Source organism: Pithys albifrons, chromosome 3 (assembly GCF_047495875.1).
Source record: "Pithys albifrons albifrons isolate INPA30051 chromosome 3, PitAlb_v1, whole genome shotgun sequence".
NCBI classification, from domain to species: Eukaryota; Metazoa; Chordata; class Aves; order Passeriformes; family Thamnophilidae; genus Pithys; species Pithys albifrons.
The window spans coordinates 26,846,681-26,868,478 of record NC_092460.1 but is presented as its reverse complement, the minus strand read 5'-3'; the positions used below and the strand labels follow the sequence as shown (position 1 = coordinate 26,868,478).

General features: G+C 40.6%; 1 protein-coding gene across 5 annotated transcripts in view; it reads right to left on the bottom strand.

Annotated features, from left to right (window-relative positions):
- The window catches only part of KIAA1549 (KIAA1549 ortholog), a 159,103-nt gene that overhangs the window by 79,510 nt on the left and 57,795 nt on the right, over nt 1-21,798 (bottom strand). For all 5 annotated transcript variants that reach the window (XM_071551096.1, XM_071551098.1, XM_071551097.1 and 2 more), the window contains exons 2-3: nt 3,976-6,708; nt 2,412-2,500 (exon numbers count right to left, since the gene is read on the bottom strand). In XM_071551096.1, coding sequence (XP_071407197.1) covers nt 2,412-2,500; nt 3,976-6,708 — 2,822 coding nt within the window. The remainder of the gene's footprint in view (nt 1-2,411; nt 2,501-3,975; nt 6,709-21,798) is intronic.

The following is a 21,798-nucleotide window of genomic DNA, read 5'->3' as shown; positions in this document are numbered from 1 at the left end:
TATTTTTAAAGCACACATTACTACAAAGTTAAATTTAACTAGACTCTCTCCTGATTTACTGTAGATTACATCACAGCAAGAGAACATCTGTGAGCTGTAATATGAGACACAGTAAGAAAACAGCTTAGAGAAGTGCACTACCATACCATAACTTGCAAACATACATATGGTTTCTGGGTACTCTTAACTAACAAAAGTAAGGTCTGTTTGAATAATTACGTTTAGCAAGATAGACAAATTCTGTTTAAAACCTTGCATTACATCACCACTCAGCATGCTGCTATAATAGGCAGCTCTTAAAAATAACGTTTCTGTTAGTATTCCACTGTTAGAGGTGAGGACATTTGCCAGTGATTATTTTAGTGCAAAACCTACCCAAGGCATCACAAAGAACACAGAGGATAGCATTAAAAAAAGCAAAACTGAGTCCACATAGATATTTTTTTCCTTTTGATAAAAAAAGATTTTGCAAAGAATGAAACTAGACTAACTGCATTATTTGTAAAAACACATACCTCTGAGAGGCCTTAGGACTTCTCAGAAGCTTCTCCTATTGAGAGTTTTACAAGGCAATAGTAGGTACGAATGGAAGGAATTTAAATAGCAAAATTATAAAGTAGTATATCAAACGTTTGTTCCAATCAACCTTCAAATATTTAGCAACAGATTTTGTCTTACTACTATTAATATTAAGAAGGTGCTTCCATATTACTTAGCCATGTAAGGTCACTGGAAACTACTGTAGTTCTATCTTCATGAACTTTTGACTTCTTGACTATGCCATTTTGCACAATCTGAAGACATAATTCACAAGCCAGGAGAAAAATATATTAAAAAAACCTAAAAAGCTCATGAGCAGGTATTGCCAAAAGGAGCTAAACTACACATAATTTATAGTGGCAGCTCACTGTAGCTAAGTTTGGCATGAATTCCTAACACTCCTATCTTGACTGACTAGTAGAGAGGTATATTCTCAAACATGAGACAGAAGTTGTTTAATTACTGAGTGCAGTGATTATCGGAGGTGCAGAAGTTAAAAGCATCAAGGGATTCTGTGCATGGAGAAATGCAAGTTAAACTCAACATTCAAACTGCTCCTTGAGTTAACTTCATAATGAAAATGAGATCATTGACTCAGAAAAGATAATGTGGTGGTGGGCTATGACAAGTAGATGAATACAGACACACAATACTCCAAGTGCAGCTGAACTCATCTACACCAGCAAGTCCATTAAAATATTTCCTTTTGTTCCCAGTGTTATAGTATCTAATTGTACAACAAAGGTACACCCAAACTACATCTACGGTCTTTTCCTCCCAGACAGAGGATTTGAGACAGAGGTGGGGAATAAAGACTTTTGACCCTCATCTTAACCAGAGGGTCACTTGGAGGTTAGAAAACAACACTGATACATTGTTCAAAGATGATTCCTTGAGTATCAAAGCAGAGGAAGCTTTCAGAAAAACCCAAGAGCACAGCAATTCTTAGCCCCATGAGTAGAGGAAGGACAGGAGTTACACCCATCTAAAGGCTTAAAAATAATCATGGCTAGGCTTCACAAATGAAGGTTTGGGAAGGGCTTTACACCCCCATGGGTGCGTCCTTCGAGTCTGCGCAGTGGATTTTTTAGGTGAGGCACAGCGTGCACAGAACTGGCCCCATCCTTTAACAATCCTGAGATTCATCTGCCACGGGCAAGTGAGCTTGGACGGTGACAGTGAAGTCCTCAGGACTAGAACCTACAGCTCCCGGGATTCCCAGGAGGTCTCCCATCCAAGTACCAACCAGGGCTGACTCTGCTCAGCTTCCGAGATCTGACGGGATGGGGCGTCAGGGTAGCATTTAACTACCTGGGCTTGAAAACAATGTCTTACTATTGCACACCTGATTTTTTCCCCCTGATTTTTTCATCTGCCAAATCACGCATTTGGGATTCCACCACCTCCCCTCAAGATGTTGATGGCCTCACTTATAACGTTAAATAGCACAAGCCTGTGCACAAGGTCTTATTTTGTTTATAGTGCTAAGTATATAATCAGCTAGCAAAACAAGTAGAACTTTTTAACAGGTATTCTGAAGGGTAAATGTTCTTCAGTTCAGTTTCAATTCCTCAGCCAAAGGAGGTGAGCAGGAGAGTCTGGACACTGCTTGCTCACGTCTGGCAAAACCAAAAAGGATCTGTTCTAGAAAACGATGACATTCTAAAAATAAAAAGCTGACATCATAGTCACATTAAAAAAAAACCCAAACAAAAACAAAACAATAACATAACTAACATTCAAGTTAAAATAAACCCCTCTGTCATACAGTCCCTCATGGACTGTTTGAATTACCATTTTAGCGTTCGAACTAAACCCACCATTGTATTACACTGATCAAAGAATACTTGTGCACACTTCAAAGCACTTACCTCTAGCTCTACTGATCTCCTGAACTGAACTCTGAGCACTTCTCTGATGGATTCACTGACATTTCGTAGAATAGCTCTTCGGGCCAGCACTAGAAATTAATGTCAGTCAGTAAATACACTTCAGCTTCATCTGCTGGGTTTTGATTCAAAGCTGCATTTTCAGTTGTGCAATGAATGAAAAAGCAGGCAATGAGATCAACTGCATCAAACAGGTTAGACGGACAAGGAAACAGGTAAAGGTGCGACTGTATCCTAAAAAGTGACTGTATATGAAGTTTAAAGAACTCCAGGTATATTTTCTCTCTCGTTTTGTTTTTTCCATATCTAATGTCTTTAGCATTCTAGTAAAACAATCTTCTAGCCACTGAGGCATTCAAATGGGATCTGAAAGTAACAGCACATTCAGTCTGACCTGTCACAACACAGTTAAGTTTTGTAGGCAACGCATGGAATGCAGATGAGGTCAGAAAAAACCCACAGAAAATCTGCATCTATTTTTCTCCTAAATAAAGAGAAAACAAATGTGACACTAATTAATGAAAGGGATATCCACAGAGTAAGAAACTGCTTTAAAATCCCCACTTCCCAATGGATGTCATGTCTGTTACAGTCACGCTTGACACTGTGACTATGGGTTAGGCAAACAACTGAGAAGTGTTGTGTTGTCATCCTGCTGTTACTTTCCATCAGTAACTTGCCTACAAAACTACTCAAATGACAGATTTAAAAAAAGCCTTCTTCATCACTAGTGCAGCTAGATCACCTGCATATCTGGAGGATGAGATTATGCTCATTCTGCTTTAGACATTTCAATTAAATCTTAAGGGTAAAATGTGTTGCTTACCACAGAACATGCAGCACTTCTGCAGCTGCCCTGGATTAGTTTGCTGGTATTGCTTTGTTAACAAGCCAGGAAGAGGTAGGAAAACACCAGAAAAGCAAACAAAGATGCTAAGACAATTAATTTTTAAACATATTAATGTCACTTTTTCCGGTTACAAACACACCAAATCCAATTGAAAGTAAGTATGGGAGGAGGGAAGACACAAACATAAGCTAGTAAGGTAAAATTATAAAAATGGTAGTGAAACCCAAACATTTTTTAAACCAATTCTCCTCTTGTGTGTTACAACATTACCTCACATGCAGGTGTTTTTTTTTACAAACTGCAGCAACAACTGAAAGGAGAAACTTACTCAGTCAGAACATTTAACAGTTTGGCAGAACAGTACCATGACATAACATTCATTTACAACCCATGAAATGATAAAGCAGCCTCTTACTCAGCATACTTACACATACCCATCAGCAATTTTAGAAGACAATTTCATTCTCTGTGCAGTGTAACATATACATAACTCACTATCACAAGCGACTTTACTCAAGTAAAGTCTATTATTTTTAAGAGTAAGTGATAAATCAATGCTTTTACAGCTCTTTGTCTAAATTTACATGATATTTCTTTGAAAAGTTCACTTAGTTAATTCAACATCTGAAATTTAGCTAGGGGGTCACATTACAGTGGCTTCTGAAAAACAAAATAAAAATGTTAGGGATATCTTACCTGCAGTGACTAAGTAAGCATCGGGAACGGTGATGTCGCAGACATAAGGTTGCCTGGTAGTAGTCGCAGCAGAAGTTACAGCCACCAGTTCAGATGCAGTAGTGGTTGCCAAAGGGGTGGAGGAGAATGTCCTCGGGCTGTCTGCAGCAGCCGTGCCATGGCTGCCTGTAGCACTGGTGACAGCGGTCGTGGGGACACTGGTGTAAGGAGCTGATGCATCAGTGCCAGCAGTCACATTGCTTCCTGATGGAACTTCATATCCAGTGGGAGGGCTAGAAGTTGGAGGAAACTGTGTGGGAGCAAACGTCGTGGTCACAGAGAGAGACGCTGTAGGAAAGGGCATCACGCTGATGGTACTGGCAGCTGAGGTGAGGTTGTCAGGGTCTGTGGGAGGAAGGGCTGTGGGAGCACTGCCCTCGCTGCGAGATGTTAAAAGCAGCGTGGGGTTAATCGTAGCACCAATATCCTCATCAGAAGCCAGAGCAGTTGAGAGCAGAGATGAAGATACATTTAAGACAGGAGTTACCGGAAAGGTAGTAAACAAAGAGACCAGATTTGTTTCACTGAGCAAGATGCTGCTGGTAACAGACTGTGTGTCAGAAGTGGGCAGCACCAGGGTAGGAACCACGGAGTGAGAGGTGGAGAGTGAAGGCTCCAACTGAGAGGTAGCTCCTGTAACAGTTGAGGTAAACACAACTTCAGAGGCCACTGGCAGTACCGAGGATGCTTCCAGAAACACAGAGGATGACTTGGAGTGAAAATCTGATGATGACATTATTTCAGGAACATGTGCATCTGGAATGGATGATACATTTGAATAGAATAATGATGTTTGGCCAAGATGTAATTGAGAAACCTCGGTGTCAGTGGCAGAGCTGACAGTGGTAGCTAAGTCCCAGCTGGTAACACCCTCAGAAAGTAGTGATGTCCCAGTCAACAAGGTCTGAGGTAATAGTGTTGATAAATCACTTTGTATGGCAGAGTAAGAATCTAGCATGATTGATGATAAAAAGAAATAGCTAGATTCAATAAGAAATGGTGTTGATAAAAGACTGGATGGAAAATCTGAAATATTTAAAGACAGATTCTCCCTTGTAGATGTCTTGTCAAGCAAAACCACAGATTCTGATGGCATTAATTCTGGCGTTTCCAGCAAAGTTGTCTGACTGACTGCAAACGATGTTACTGGCTCACTCGGGACAATGGTAGAGTCAAACAGAATGGTGGTGGCACCAGGAAGTTCTACACGAGTGCTTGGTGTCAATGAAGTGGTTTCCAAAACAGGGAGGGACTGGGCAACAGAAATGTTCAGTGATGTTCCTCCAGGGAGCTCATGATAGGAAGGAGAAATTGTTATATGAGTTCTAGTGTTTTTAGTGCTTACTAAAAACATGGTTGAATCAGGGATTTCTGTGAATCTTGAAGACAATGAAACAACAGGTCTTGATGGAAAAATAGTATCAAAAATCTCAGGTGTAGGTTCCTCTAATTCATACCCATCAGTAATTATGGTTGTAAAGGGAGTTATGCCTTGAACTTCAGAGGCTTTGATGGACATAGTTTCAACATAATCGCCTGAGCCCACATCATGTTCTGGGGAAAAGCCTGATTCTGGCAGAAGTGAAACTGAGTCACAATACAGACAGTAACTGTATGATCTCGTGAAAGGCACTGGACTCATGAGCTCACTGACAAGCTCTGATTGACTTGGTATTTCTGAACCAGCAGGCAAATTTGGTGCTGTAGTGGAGACTTCATGTGCAAACAGGCTGGCATTAAGAACTGTATTAGAGTTCATGGAAATGGCAGCTGAGTTAAGCGGGAAAGACACAAGTGGAAGACTAATAGGAAAAAAAGCAGGCTCAGCACTGGCTGTTAAAGCTGGTGTGGCCCAGGGAATGCTTGGAGTGGGGTAGGTCGTTAGACTGAGAGATTCTGCGACCCTGCTGCTCCCGTGGGTGTAATCATCACCATACAGGTCTGCACTTAGTGCTGTGGCATCTGAGATCACAGGGCTAGTTTTACCCAGCAGCTTGAGATGAAAAGGCGATCCTTCTGAAGCAGCCCCAAAAGGCAGAGCTGTTACACTTGCATTAATGTTTTCCTGCGCCACAACTCCAGTCTCTGAAGGAAAGGAAGTGAAACGAATAGCTGCGTTTGGAGGGTACAACAGCAAGTCTCTGCTTGCTGTTAGCATTTCATGATCTGATACAAAAGGCGTTAGTTCTGTAAGAGTGTTACTGAGCTCAGGAATGGCGCTCAACGGAGTCTTCTGCTGTGCTGTTTTTGAGATATCATACTGTGAAAAAAGGACAGATAATGAAGGCATTAGCAACCCAGTTTCTAACATTTCTCTTGATGGCTCTACTGTATTAACTGAGTGATGATCTGTTAAAACTGTGAAAGATTTCAGTGGAGAAGTCCACTCTGCCTTTGAAAATGAGCTAACAAATTCATCGTCACTTAAGAACGCCTCATTGCTTGTTACGGAGACATCCACCAACGGCGGCGTGCTTCTCCCTTCTGAAATCCTGGCTGTTTCTTCTTGGCTAAGTAAAGTCACATCAAAGGAAGCAGTAACTGATGATGAAACTGTTTGAAGCAAATTACTTTCTTGGGACTTCAAAGTACTTCTTGCTAAGGCCGTTTGTGTCTCGCTGCCTGATATGCTTTCGTGCACCTTCAAGTCCGTTGAGAAAAAAGAAAAATTCTGCTGTTCCAAGGATCTCTCATCTAAATAAAGAGACAGAAAAACAAAAAACCAAAACCCAACGGATCAGCACAAGTAGTAAGATCGCAACAAGCAAACCTCACACACAGTATTTCTGGAGACAACTGCCCAGAATTCAAGAAGGGAGACAAAACCTCTCAGTAAGTCAAAAACCCCCATGAACAAGCACAAATAGCAAGACTCCCTGTGAAACTCCATTCCTCGGAAATGAGCAGGACAACACAAGCCTCTCTCACGCTTCACTGACTTGTCTCTCTACAGCAGTGCTCTACTGAGCCCCATGAACAGGTGGAAAGTGGCTCCCTCTTACCTATGCAAGGCTACAGTGTGTGGCAGCTAATGGTTTGACAAAGTAAACACACTAAAATGGGTAACAATGCAGGGAAAAATTTTATGTAACTTCAGGTGTTCTGCTTCCCTTTAGTATCACTTCATGCCCTCCAGTTACATTATTTCTTAATATTAGGCTGTCTAGAAGATCTACTCTGTTTCAAGGACTAAATCCTCCCTCTAATATCAGAAGGGAGTAACACTTTGAGAGATGAAGAGGAGTTCCCTTTACATAAGGCAGATGTGGACCTGGTATCAGCTTCACAAATTTGCTAAGTGACATGTCTGCAGTTACGCTGGCACTGTCCACCATTCATCTGAAGTCTGGCCTGTTAGCAGTGACAAACTGCTTCATTACACAGTTGCCATCGTTATTCACAGCTCTCTACAGGACTCCTCTGTTTATGGGGCACCTGTAATAAAACTTGCACAGCTCCAGTTTCCAGAGTTCAAGTAGTAATGGCTGGAGGAGGTGAAAAAGCTAACAATTCACCATGTACTTTAACAAACAAAATACTCTCCTCTCACAGAACGTGCTTGGGCTGTACAGAGATCTGTATATAAACTTTTCCAACCATGGATGAGTTTTGCAGAGGAATAGTTGATTATTGCTTGAATACTTTTCTGAAATGTCAAGACTGGATTAATAGCATTCAGAGCTAAATTATTAAAGGAAATCACAGAAATTGCTGCAGAATACTTTGCAAGGGCACACACAAAGGATTCACCCTTAAGTCATGAATCGCACCTGATCATCCCATTTTCACACACGAGTGTGCAGGCAGTGCTGCTGGAACCTGCTGCCAATACATATTAACAAGGCTGGAGGGGCAGGAACTGCATCCAGTTAAACCACCAGGGATGAGTGTAAAATTAAAACACACATACACAGAACAGAGTGCTGGACAGTGATACAATACACAGATCAACTGCAGCTACATCTGTAACCCTTTAGAGGATGCCTTGAATTCAGTAATCCATGGAATGCCTTGCAGGTATAGCTCACCTGTTACCTGTGGCTGTCAGTCTAACACCACATTCCAAAGGTGATAAACTGCTGTACACATTCCCTCCACCCTGGTCTGTTTGCTAAACTTCATGACACAACTTTGTAAGTGCTGACACTTCAACTTGGTAGTTTTGAAGGTGCTGATTTGAAAAGCACAGTTACAAGAATTAATACAGAGAGCCAACACCCTTGTGCCACTAATCACACCTAACCAAATAGGAGTGCTATGATGATATCCTTTATTTGACAGATTTTATGCACAATGTTTTGCAGCATTAGCAAATACCAGTCTCTCAAGTAGAACCAGTCCATTTTTTTCTTCCTGAAACTCACTGTAGGAGATCACTTTATGATGCTTAGTTGTGATATAAAATATACTGCCTTACAATGTTCTCAAGTGAAAGAAAAAAAAAGAAGAAACACTCTTGTGAAACAACCTATGTAAGACAAATACACAAGTCCATCCCCAACCTCTTCCAGAGGTCAGCTGTTGGAACGTAGCACAGTGCAGCCACCATGGAGTAACAGCTTTTACAAGGAGTTAACATAAGTAACAAAGCAGTTTCTAGCAAGCAGAGAACCAAACCCATACCCTGAGCCAGCTCTGTTTGCTGACCAAAGGCTGTTCAATCTTTTTTCCTTGCTAGAAGCCTCTCTGGCCTCAGCTCCTTTCTTTGACTTAAGCTTCCAGCCTTTACTTTTCCCTTTGTAACATTTTGAGTAAGCAGGGAGTTACTAAAGAAGAAGACTTACAAACATGAAAAACACACTGTCAAAATGAATCACTTCTCTCCCTATATGAATGCACAGTTCCTTTTGGTCAGCCCTGTAAAATCCTGTCCACCTTGGTCACACTTTGGACACAGCCCTTGCTTATAACTGAATTCTGCATTGCAGGCAAACATGCCAACAGAGAAAGCAGTTCTTGTTCATCACAGCTTCAGGCTGTAAATCCCTGCAGCAGTACACAAGACACTGTGTTAGCTTCAACACAATAAGGGTGGTAAATGCAGAGCCGATACTCCTGAAAGTCAGTATGGTCAGGCAAAGGTGAATACATGCTAATTAGTAACTGCACTTTTGATCACACATTTCCACAAATTTTGGCTCAAAGCTAGTGGTGATTCCACAAATAAAACACCTTTACTGCCTATACATGCCTGTGCTGCATATTATCTTCCTCCACCCATAGAGAGCTCCTTTTACCTTTGCTCAGCTTGACAGGGAGCTGTCATATGGCAAGATCCTGCTGGAAGTGACCACATGTCACAGCAAGGAAGTTATGAAGAGTTACTTGCACACCCCTAAGCTCTCCAACAGACATGCAGAAGAGGAAAGGCCAATCTTGGCTTTAAATTCTTTCCAAGTTTAGCTAATTAGCTTTTGCAGTGGGTTTTGGTGGGTTTTTTTTAGTTTGTTTGGGGTTGGAGCGGAGATGGGAGGGGGTTGTTTGGTTTTTGACAGTCTAATAAGTATTTTTTCCTTGAAAGATAAACTAATAGTAACAATTTTATCATACACTTGTGGCCCTTAATGTATACAATCTTGTCATTGATGCCAGAAAGGAAAGAGCACAACTTTTGAAGTAGATGTTTCATTTTTTTAAGGAAAAGACACTGTGTCTTGAAAAAGTTACAAGCTATAAGACAAGGTAAGAGCAGTACTAGTTGAGTTAAGTGGAATGGGAAAAAATCATCTGTACATAAAGGATTTTGAAACAACTCCTCACCGGGAAGTTCACAAGTTGATGTTCCATACTATGTGCTTTGCTTAGTGTTTTGGAAGCAGGGAGCACCAGTGACATGCCATTAATAACACAAATTGGTGTTTTCTGTCATCTCCAGAGAACAGTGTACCACTTGAATACTGCTTGTCAGAACTGAGCGTGCCTCTCAGGGAGAGCAGATGGGACACATGGCAGCTGTGCCTGTAAGCAGCCAGACAGCCCACAAAGAAAAGGAAAAGCAAAGGAAAACAAGAAGGAGGAGAAGCCACATCACGGCATGACAATCGTCCTCATCAGTGCAGAGTGGCCGATCTGGCTATATGGTGGGACAAAGAAAGCAGACAGACTGCACATGTTCTGGTGCATCTCAATGCCAGGACTGCACAAAGCTATTGATGAATATCAGTGCTGACTTGTTTGTTTGCACAGCTGCTACTGTCGGGTGACAGTTTCCCCTGTCCTTCGGCTGAGGGAGGCAACAGGACAGGCTGATGATCGCAGACAAGCCAGACTCCCCCAAGCTAATAACATTATGAAAAAGAATAGATAGCTTAGGGAACAAAGCTGTGATCCCAAGCTGCAGCAAAGGGGAGGAAAGGCGAGCACTAGTGGCAGGGGCCACAAGAGGCACAGATGGCACCGGTACAACAATGCCCCAGCTCAGACAGCAACGCTCGGACACACGAGGAGCAACAGCCTGGGAAACGTGCTGGTGGGCTTGGCGTGACAAGCTCTCTGCTGCTTCTGCTGCCCCCAAAACTGGTAGGAGTCAAAAGCAATTCACAAGTAATGGAACTTGTCACCGAACACAACGACCCCTTTAACTGCCAAATCTGGATTTACAGAAGCACATCCCTGCACCATTAACGCTGGCACAGACTTGTGTGAATTTGGGAAGCACAGCAGCACTTCCTCATGACTACAGCAAAGGACTGCTGCAGTTTATACACTTCTTCAGGGACAAAAATATACCATGTCTTCTTGCCAGAAAACTACGCATGTTCACAAATGAGGAACTAGACTAGTCATTTTTCCAGAAATTAGAATGATGCAGATTTCATTCTTCCTGTAGTTGCAGTGCTAAAAAGTAATGTCTGTTCGATAATCCATAATAGAGAAAAAAAATATGTTTCAAATATATATTTGTGATAATGTATGTACATATTCATATCCTTTCATATTTTCTTTATTTACAATAAAAGTACTTCCATGTATTTTTAAATGCAGGATCCAGATGTAATCTCACCTCTGCACTGATGTCTCACATTACTTCAAAAAAAGCTGCATCACTTTTCTGTGCTTTCCTTTCAAAATTTGGCAATTGTACAGTATCACAATTTTCGATATCTACTAAAATGTAGGTAATTGTCTTTATTATGAAGATGCTAAATTGTGGATGAAAGGTACAGGCATTACCACAACAAATATAGAGGAATCCTTATTTGTGAAAAAATTGCACCTGTAGAGTAGAACCAGTAATTTTCATTTTACTATTTTTGAGAAACTAAGTAATCACTAATAAAGTTTACAAACACCAGGAAGTGCCAGCAGACTAGCAACAAAACAGTTCAAAACAGGCATCACTAAAAAAAATTATCTTCTGTGTACTAACACGATGATCTACAAAATTAAATTGTAATAGCTTTATGTTTTTAGGCAAGAAATAAAATGGCACTTTTATTGCTGACTATTGTTTCAAACGGATGTATTTTAGGTAGAAAGGCAACCAGTGCTACATACATCCCAAATATTACGGGAAAAAAAATCCTAAATAATTACATAACAACAGCTTCCAAATTATTGACATTAAAGTTATGAATTCACTAGGCATATTCACCCCTAGAAACTGCTCCCTGAATATGGGGTAGACTAGCATATCACATTTAAGGGGAGCTATTAATATCATTTTAAGTTTTTCCTTTAGAAATGGAAAGCAAGAAACTGAAATAACTGAAGGTATTGTAGGACGAGACCACCCAAGGGTAGAGAGAATGATAAATGAAAATGTGTCCAAAAAAACCCCCTAACTCTTCCTCCTACAGCTTAACACTTAAGAACTTTCTAATTTATTTAATAGCATTTAGTTCAGCTTCCATCAAAAACAGCTTATATGCATTAGGTCATTGCAAAAAATTTACACAATTCCCTTGTGTAAGCCTCTAACTAAACTTCTTAGGTGTCTGGCTTGTAGGAAAATACCAGTCACAGAAGCATGTGCAGATGAAAAGCTGTCTGCTTTCTTCTCTGGGAGGCACTAACGATGGGTTGAACAGTGACAGTAATCACCCCTGGCACACAAAAGCCAGAGAGAGGAGGGGCTGGGAGCCTGCACCGTTCCTCCCTTCCCGAGCTCCAGCTCTCGGCTCCTCTGGGGAGGCTCGGCGCAGATTTTGGAAGGTTCTGTTCCTCAGAGCCCATGCCTCACCCATGCCCCACGCTCCCTCAGGGCAGCATGGAACACAAACCAGCTGGAGTTCTAAGAGTTCTTTTTCAAAGATATTAATTTTTTTAATTGCAAAATATTAAAAAAAATCTCATCATTTACCAGATGCACTTATGAATTTTAACTAATTAAGCTGCTTGTACCACCTGAAAGGCTAAAAGAAAGTAAAGAAATTGAACAATTGTGCTATGTCTGGGCCCTCTTTCTCACTGCAGTTGACAATAAAACTTCATGACAGAAAAAGCTGTATTATGAGAAAAATAATAGTGTTAATGGGAAGCAGTAAGCAAAGCAAATGCCTATGTACACACACTCACTTTTACACACTTCAGTATTTAACACATAGCCAAGAAAGAAGAGAAAATCATCTTCACCCACATGCAAACAGATGTGGCTCAGCTGCTGCCCAGGTGCAAGCAGACAAGAACCTTCTCCTCCTGCACAGCGAATGAGCACAAGCTTCTGTCTCTGCGAGAGGAGAAAAGCAGCTCAGCACAAAGAAAATGGGCAAAGATAAACCCTTTCTTGCTGGCCAGCAGAGTTAATGAAGGCTTTCTAAAGAGTTTAGTAAAAGGCAGTCTAACTGCATTTCAAAGCTGGGTCAAAAAATACATGACAAAATCCTCACAAACTCTAGTCTAGCAACCAATATAAATGAATCTATCTATAATACCAGGCACTAGCATACACATTTTCTTCCTTCTCCAACATTAAAATCACCCTTAAAAGTTCCCTTAGGATACTTGCTAGTAAATCAACACTTTAAACAGCTGTAGGTAGTCTGAGATCCCAACTTCCACTGCATGGCTCATGAACAGCTCAGCAGAAAACTTGCAATCCATGTTTTGATCCAGGAATCTTCCTAACATATCCACTTCTGAAGCAAAACAGGACCCTGTGGTAGTCTACAGTAAATGGCAGACAAAACGAAAAAACCCCACAGCCTCCCTTTATTTTATACCCCTGTAACACATTCTGTTTTGCATGCAGTAGAAAAAAAACTGTGCAACCCAAGGAAGTTTTCTTGTAACACAACAGGAGGCAACAAGCAGATCACCATACTGGGCATGAAGGGCAAGAGAACATACAGAGGGGATCAGAATGAGCAACCTCACCATCCAGTCTATAAACACAAGCACACAGTGAGAACTACCTCTCAAACATTATTAGCACCTTTGGAAAAACCATGACTTCGCTAAGAAGTGGGCTGGGAACAAAATCCATGCACAGAACAGTTTGTTATGCCTACACAACACCTGCAAACCCAAATGGTATAGAAATCCTCACTCATGAAACTGCATAAAGCTCTTACAGCACCAAGATGACTTGAGCTGTCAGTCCCTCCCTGGATCTCGCCTGATCAGAGATACTCGAAGGTGAGGAAGCAAATTAGCCATGACAATTCACACCATTTCCAGTATCTCAGGGGGAAGATACGTAGATCCTTCCCATACAGGAGCTGTCTATGGCCACTGCATCTTCCTGCAGAGCATCACCCAGAGCTGCGAAAAGCAACAGCTTCGTGCAGAGCTCAGTGCTCTCATGTGATGGGCTGTCTGGCCATGCACACACACGCAACAGAAATCGCAAGCCAAATCCTAGTTCAAAGAGTAGCTTTTGCTGGGAGCATTCACGCTTTTTTTGGCACTTAGCAGTACATGACATCATCATGTGGGAAGCCGTATGTTAGAGATAAAGTACACACAAACTTGAATTGACTTTACAAATGTTAATTCTAAGAAAAACTCTCATCAGATTTGCTCATCAGGATAACCAGGTCACATTTTTAAAATGAGAAAGCTTTCTTTCCCCCACTTCCTTTTTTTCTTTCTCTTTTTTTATTGCTCTCTGCACAGCAACTTTATTTTAGTCCCTAAAAGAGCCAGGGTTACTTTTCATCCAACGGAATGACTACTGAGAAGCTTTATGTTTATGCTCAACACTACAGTGTCCACCAAAATGCAGATCCTGGAAGCTTTTGAAAAGATCAACCAAATTAAATTTTTATCAGCCTTTTTTAGTGCAGATCAATGAGTGACATTTTGCATACAATGCATTTTTGCTAAAAAGTAAAATAATTTTACTTCTTAAATAGCGCTATAACTACAAAATCTCTACATGCAATGAAGTGACAAAGTCTAAAGACAAGAGTAACTGCCTAATTAAAACAGAAGCTATGCTGTATCCTAGAAACCCAGTTATCCACAGGGACTGTCTTCATTGACACATATCCTTAACTGTGCCACGCTGACAAAGGAAAAATACCCTTGACTGAGCTTTAAGTTGTTCAGGTCAGCAGGCTTGCTCCTCCAAAATCGTATTATATCAAGGAATAAATGGAAGTCCCAACCTGCAACACCTAAAAGCAGCTCCTATGAGAGGTTAATTCACAAGGCTTCTGTTACATACACAAAGCATGAGGAAAAATCTGAAGATGAGATTTTCAGCTGGCGTAGTACAAATACTCTGTATTGAACTCAGAACAACAACTTCATTGCTCCAGGGCCAGATCGCAACAATATGCCTGTGCATGCTTAATTTTTCAAACAGCTGTATATGCATAAGGAAATAATACTGAAAAGCTCTTACACAGTCGGATATGAAGGCATTTAGTGGTACTCACAGCATGTATCACTCGGCAAATCCAGTCACATGAGAGAGAATCTGTCAACGCACTTTCATAGGAAAAGGAGATTTCAAAGAAAAGCTCAGAAAGAGAGCAGAACAGTCCCAGATACCCCAGCCTTTGGAGCTGAAAATAAGTGCTTTACCAAGAGAGTGCTGAAAACATGAAAAGGGACATACAAAGAGATGGAATAGAAATTCAAGAAGTACTCAATTTAAGTAGAAGTTTGAAGTTACCCAAGGTCTTTCTTTAGCATGTGCAAGTGTTATTGGCCTTGACCTCACCTGGAAAATGAGAAACCTCCTAAAAATCCTGTAATAAATACAGTAACTGTGTAACATCAAAGATCAAACTTCTGCCATAATTTATACTCATGGAACTTCCAGAAAACAATTTCCTGGAAAAATTACAAGAGAAGGAAGGCAACAGAAGTATTATTTCAAACAATAAAACCCAAACAAAGAGATAACCAAAACAAATGAACAAACAAAACCAAGCCTAAAAGCCCCACACTTTTCTATGTCTTCCCTATAGGCTGTCAAGTTTAGGCATCCACAGCATAACACAGGCAAATTCAGTGCAAATATCCCCACTAGAGATTCTGGAACAGCACTAGCTTCAAGAATAATCATGATATCAAATAGTTTTCCTGTGCAAGTATTTCAAGATTTAGCAATTTATTCTCATCTTTTTGTCCTTTTCTCCTCAGCAACATCCTGAAAATATGACAAGTAAAGAAATCACAGTTGTTCACCTCTTAAGAGAAATTAAACTAGCCCAAAGCATTTTCCTCCGTGTCCATAATGCAATACAACAGGCCTAATCACTGCTCTTGGAGCACTCTGCTGGAAACAGGCTATCCTGAGCTGTCTAAGCTTTCAGACCTAGGGCCAAGCTCATGACCAACACAAGCAAGTTCAACTCTGCCAGCTCCAGCAAAGTTGCCAGTACTGAAGTTGGTGCTGTGAGATCACCAGTTATCAGCCACACACACTGAAATACCCATGATACTAAGGTGTGAGTCTTCTATTTCTTGGTACTCTTAGTTGTTCAAGAGCCATGTGACAAACGTAGGAGAAAGAAGCTGTGGATTATGAGGTCCCTAAGTCATGGTAATAAGACAATCCTATAATAAGAACTGCAGTTTCTGCATGGCCCTAAGAACTTCTTAGCCTCAGTTAACAAAGGGGGAAAAAAGAATGAGTAAATATTATGCTGACTAGAGTAGCAGAAATAAACCAGAAAAGCATCTGCTAGAGAAACCAATAAATATATAAATCATCCAAAAATAGAATCTAAGCACAGACTACTAGATTACATATTTCTTACTACAACTATGTATAGAACCACCAGAAAGGTAACAAAACAACTGTCAAGGAACTAGAAATATATGGGAGTGGAAAGCGTTCCATAGTCCTACTTTAGGAGGAAGGCTGCTCACAACACTTTTTACAGGAACAGTAAGTCTTCAGGAACATCACAAAGTAAAACTTCCTAATTAATACACTGGGAAATACAGTACAAAGACCATGATAAAAAGGACAGGCAAGGAATGTCCTCTTATCAAAACCTGATGCACAAGAGCCAAGCGAGAAAAATACTTGTTGGGAAACAAATCAGTTCATGTGCCTTTCCCAGGCAAGAATACCAGCAGAGCAACTGAAACATATTTCAGAACAACTGAGCATTAAAGAAACTGAACAGCCACAGCATGGCTTGGAGAAGATGTTTTTGTTATAACTGACATTTATCAGAGGCATGCAAGAAAATACATTAACCTTAAAGAAGCAAGGAGAAAAGGAGGTGGACAAGGCATCATGCACAGGCAGGTAACAACAGCCAAACTCTGACACACCCAGTAATAACCACTGAACACGAGTCACCTTGTGCCACCAAGACTTTTCAAGATCTTGTAGTACAGCACCACGTCAGCTTGGCCGGGAACTGCTGCCGAGGCGAATGATGACAGTGAAGAAATGATCCTTCTAAGTCCTTAACAGGAACTTTCATGGTCCTTAAGCTTCCTGGGTTATCCCTTCACTTCTCCTTAGGCTCTACTGAGTAACGCTGCATTACTCAACTACTGGTCAGTAATGCTACAGACAAGTGACTTAATGAGAGATTGCAAACTGCAGCACATATTGATTATGCAAAGACCTATAAGCTCCATCTCCCACAGATGGCACTGTTGAAGGAATTCTCCAGTGAAAAAAATTCTGGGCCAGGATTAGAAGCTTCTCAGGTGAATCTCACATCTGGTTAAAACCTTGAAAGCAATTGGGAAACAGAGCTGAGATACACTTTTGGCTACATGGTCTCCAAGATAAATACAGTAAAAAGAATAATATCCCAGAATGGTAAACATGGGTCTCACGAGAAGAGTACAAGCTGTTCTTCCATATCAGACCTTGGTATTTGTTTTTGAGATTATAAATATGATCTACATTTTAGGACAACCTAGAAGTTTAAACCAGTGAAGTGTGACGAGTTCCTTCCTTATGTGGGACCCCTCAGGACAGTATACAATATTTTCAGAAGCCGAAACATACACCTCAGATTCTGAACAGAATAGAAGTGTGGTTCTTTGTTTATGATGTGGTCAATAGCTTCAGCCTTTAAAAAATTTCATCACATTGAATCTGGTGAAGCACCAAGTTCCTCTGATACGTGGTACACCTCAGGACAGCATGCTACGTTTGGAAGCTGGAACAGCTACCCATTGGATTCTAAACTGAATTTAGAAGTTGGGGGTTGATGTCACAAACAGCTTTAACCTTCCTACTTGAAAAATATAATTTCATTGACAGTGTTCATTGACAGTGTTCATTGACAGTGTTCTCCACAAGGAGAACACATTTGAAGCAATTCCCTTCCCTTTCCAAAATATTCTCAGAGGAAGGAAATAAACTCAGTTACATCTGTAATGAGGCAGAACTGTGGGTAAGCAAGAGTTCAGTTTTCCAGCGAACCACCATGGCCTGAGTTTTGAGAACTGGAACACAAAGTAGACACAAGGCTGAAGCACATTTTTTATTGGCACATAAATGGAATAGATACGATTTTCCAAGACGGAGAGAAGAGTCCTTCCTCCAACAGAGCCATTCTCTCTTACTGCATGCTTAGTACAATTTAAATAATTGTAGTCACCTTCTGTTGATTTAAAAAAAAAAAAAAAGGCTTTTCAACACAATGTTGCCAAACAGAATTGAAATGAAAATGACTGCACATGTTATTAATGACTTCTGCTGTTACTCAAGATAATGTTAATATACAGTATCACTGGGAAAAGAAATAACACAGATCTGATAATTTCCACAGTGTATTAGTCTTAAGAAATTCACTGTTCAGAAGAATTCTATCTGTAGTGAAGCAGGTTCAAAAGAAAGCAGGAAAAATACACTCATCTTTTCTAAATAAGTTATCAGTTACTTGAGATGGAGTATTTACAACGTACATAAGTGTTGTTTCATATTTCCCTTACAGACCTGGAAAATCCACTCCTGCCGTAAATGGCAGAGGCTGCTGGAGAACAGCAATAGGTATAACCAGACATTGTCTGAAGAGCAACACCAGCTCCTGTATATTGGGATCTTATCCCTTTCTTAGGTGGGAGAGCTGAATTGAAGATCCTGGTTAACTGTTGATGCATTCTAGTACTACTAACCAGGAAATAACATTATATAGTAACTATATGTCCATACCTTAGAAACCACCAAAAAGTGCTAAGATGACATACCCCAAATGAAACCTTTTGAAGCAACTAAATCAAGTACTGTCAAAAAAATATAAATTCTCTCAAGAGGAAATACTTTCCTATGGAAAAGAACAGCCCTCAGTAAGATAAAGACTTCCATATCAAGTTGATTTCAATTATTTAAGAGGCTGCACCATGCACATGGCTATCTTCTTCCCTTCTTACCACAGCCTGGCCTTTCACAGGTCACACTCTTTGGTGCCCACGATGAAAACAGGCAGAGTTCGTGGAGCAGGGCACAGCACACACACTCTGTGCTACTTTGGCTTGTACGGCCAAAATACTATAAAATTTTATTTATGCTAAAGGAAAAGCAGGTCAGTCTTACACTGGTTATGAACTTCAGTTTACTCTATTTCACTCTCTGTGGTTTCAAATCCCCCTCCAACAAAGAGTCACTTGGGAGTGGACTTCTAGCCTAATTCACTGCAATATTCCTACTATCCCATGAATACTCTCTTGCTATAAAACAACTTTAATATAGAGATTGGCACTACTATAGTTACCATAGCCACAAGGCATAATTTCTCCACTTCCTGCATAGAAAAAAGCACTTCAGGGAGGGTTTTTTCGCCCAAGGAATAAGTAGAAGAAATCATTGTGGAAACACAGGGAAGTTTCTATTTCCTTTTTAAGTGGACCAGAAGCTGCTCATAAAGGTCTAAAGAAAATGTTTTGGAGTACATGAGCTTGATTATCCTTTGTTTTTAACCTTACATAGGTATTTCCATATCCATAAAGTGCTGTTATCCTAATCTGGGAAAGTTTGCACACAGCACACAGAGAGTAACTGTCTACACAGAGAATTCAGTGCATTAAGTAATATTGGACTCACCCAGGAAGGGAAAAGAGAAAATGCCCTGGAAGTATGATAGTTTGAAATTGTTTTCAAATGCAATACATTGTAACACTCCCATTTTGCAACGAGCTGAGCCTTATTCAACCTTTGGAGCAAGGTATTTCTTTTCTGTGCAGACTTCCTCCTGCAGGGCCAACATTACATGGCACCCAGCACAGTGGCACAACTCAGACCCTCCAGTGCAGTCCCTCCTACAGGAAGGGATACAAACACAAGTCAGCTGTCTCATGCTGTGATATTAAAAAAGGAGTTACAAAAGTCTTACACATGCCTTGGTGACTGGTTTTGGATTTTGCATTTAAAGAAAAATATGGCCTAATTATAAAGAATCCAAAGAAGAGTGTAAGAGCGGACAGAGGTGCTCTAATGAGGAAACAACTAGGATAAAGTTGGGATTAATCATTCTCAAAAAAAACGTGATTACAGGGAAGGTGCAGATAAAACACGTAGATTGTTTTTAACCTTACATAAAATTTTAGCAAGGAGGCATAATCTCTTTTCCACATCTATACTGGACAGTTCAGCAGTCCTAACAGCCATTAGGAAAAGTTTTCTAAAGGTCAGTGTAGCTCTGTATTGGAAAGGATTGCTCTAGATGGTCCAGGAGTCTCTTATCAATAGAGGTCTTTGAGAAAAGTTTAAACAACCACATGATGAATTATAACTACAGCTGATTCTTGCTTTGAGTTTTCTTTCAGACCTATTTCCTCTGATCCAAGCTGTTCAGATTCACTGTAGATGGAAATCAATGCCATTTTTAAAGTTGCAGGGCTAAACCTTCTATGCAGTTTTTCATATACAGCAAAGCTGTTTCAAAGAAAATAAACCAATGGGCTGTGTTTATGAACACCCAATCTTTCCTGCCACTTGAGAAAGGAATCTCTCTAGGATCTGTTAAACTAAAAATGTTAGCTTATATGTAGTGAATTTTCACCATAAACATGACGTTTAAAAAAAAGGTGGTCAACTCACACACTTAAGGGTATGCTGGGCAGGGATTTTAATCAGTGATTGTAGAGAATTCCCTAATCTTAACTGGCAATTAGTTGCCAATGGGTAGTAAGCAAAGTGCATACAACTCTAAAAGCAACAGAACAATATGTTCTGTATTCAGCTGGATGAAAGCATATACAAACAACTTCACATCAGTGAAGACTTGGTAGTGAAAGGGATCAGGGTACATGTAGGACTTAAGTCACCAGTTGTGCATCCCCTGCAGTGAATGTGTTATTTACAGCATCCCTAAACAACCACAGAAACTCATTATAGACGCACAACTTGCCTAGCTATGCTGTCAAGGACTTTTCTCAAGTAAGGCAACCCTCCAAGTTCTTCTCCTTGACTTCCAGCATTGCCCATTCCTTTTCAAAGGCCAGACTGTTCAGTCCTTGATTATAACTGAATAAAAGCAAGTCAAACACTATGAAAGACTCAACTGAACAGAGAGTAGCATTTCCACCTGGAAGTAGATCACATCCAATGTTCAGCTCCCCCAAATTTTTTTCCACATCTTCTTACAACCATGACAAAGGAGAAAGAAATTACAACCAGTTTCTTGGTTAGAACCACAAACATTTTTAAAGCATTCAGTACAAACGCCTGTACAATTACATGGTCAAAGAACTCATCCCCATCACAGACATACCACTCTTTATTTCATGAGGCTATTTCACCCTCTCTTTCCCTACCCTGCTGCTTCCCACAATACCTACAGCAAGGATAAAATCAAAGTAATGAAAAATGTATTTTGAGCTGCTTTGGACTCCCCTACAGCCAGCAAAGAAGTTTCTTCAGCAGCCTAGGCTGTGGTTATCCTCAGCTGCACTTCCAAGACCTACTTGGGTCTTCAAAGCTACTCACTTTTATCAACTAGTGCTGGCCTGCTAACTGAGATTAAGAGCAAAGTAGGACAGTTCCTGCTGCTGTGGAATGCTTTGAATTCCTATCACTGCTGACAAAAATTGCGTGAGATAAAGCTGTGAACATATACTGCACACTGTGCCGAAAAATTTTTCCACAAACTTATACTGAATGATGCTTCCACCTGAAAAGGCTCAGGTAAAGAACGGGTATGGACAGCTGCATTTCTGTGCTGTGGGGTCAAGGCTCTGGCACCTGCAGCAGGACTGGATGCTTCAGCCTCAGCTGGGAAGGCAAGAGAAGCTGCTCATTATGTGGAAATAAAACTGGAGGAAAATCTGTATGTGCATTGCCCTTAGAGAGAGAGCTGTTCTAACACTGCCATCCCAGGATCAGAAGGGTGGTTCACCTCCTCTGGTCTAACACACTGACACCCAACAGGGAGAAGAGTTAAAATGGGAACTCTTGGTGATGCTTCAATTCAA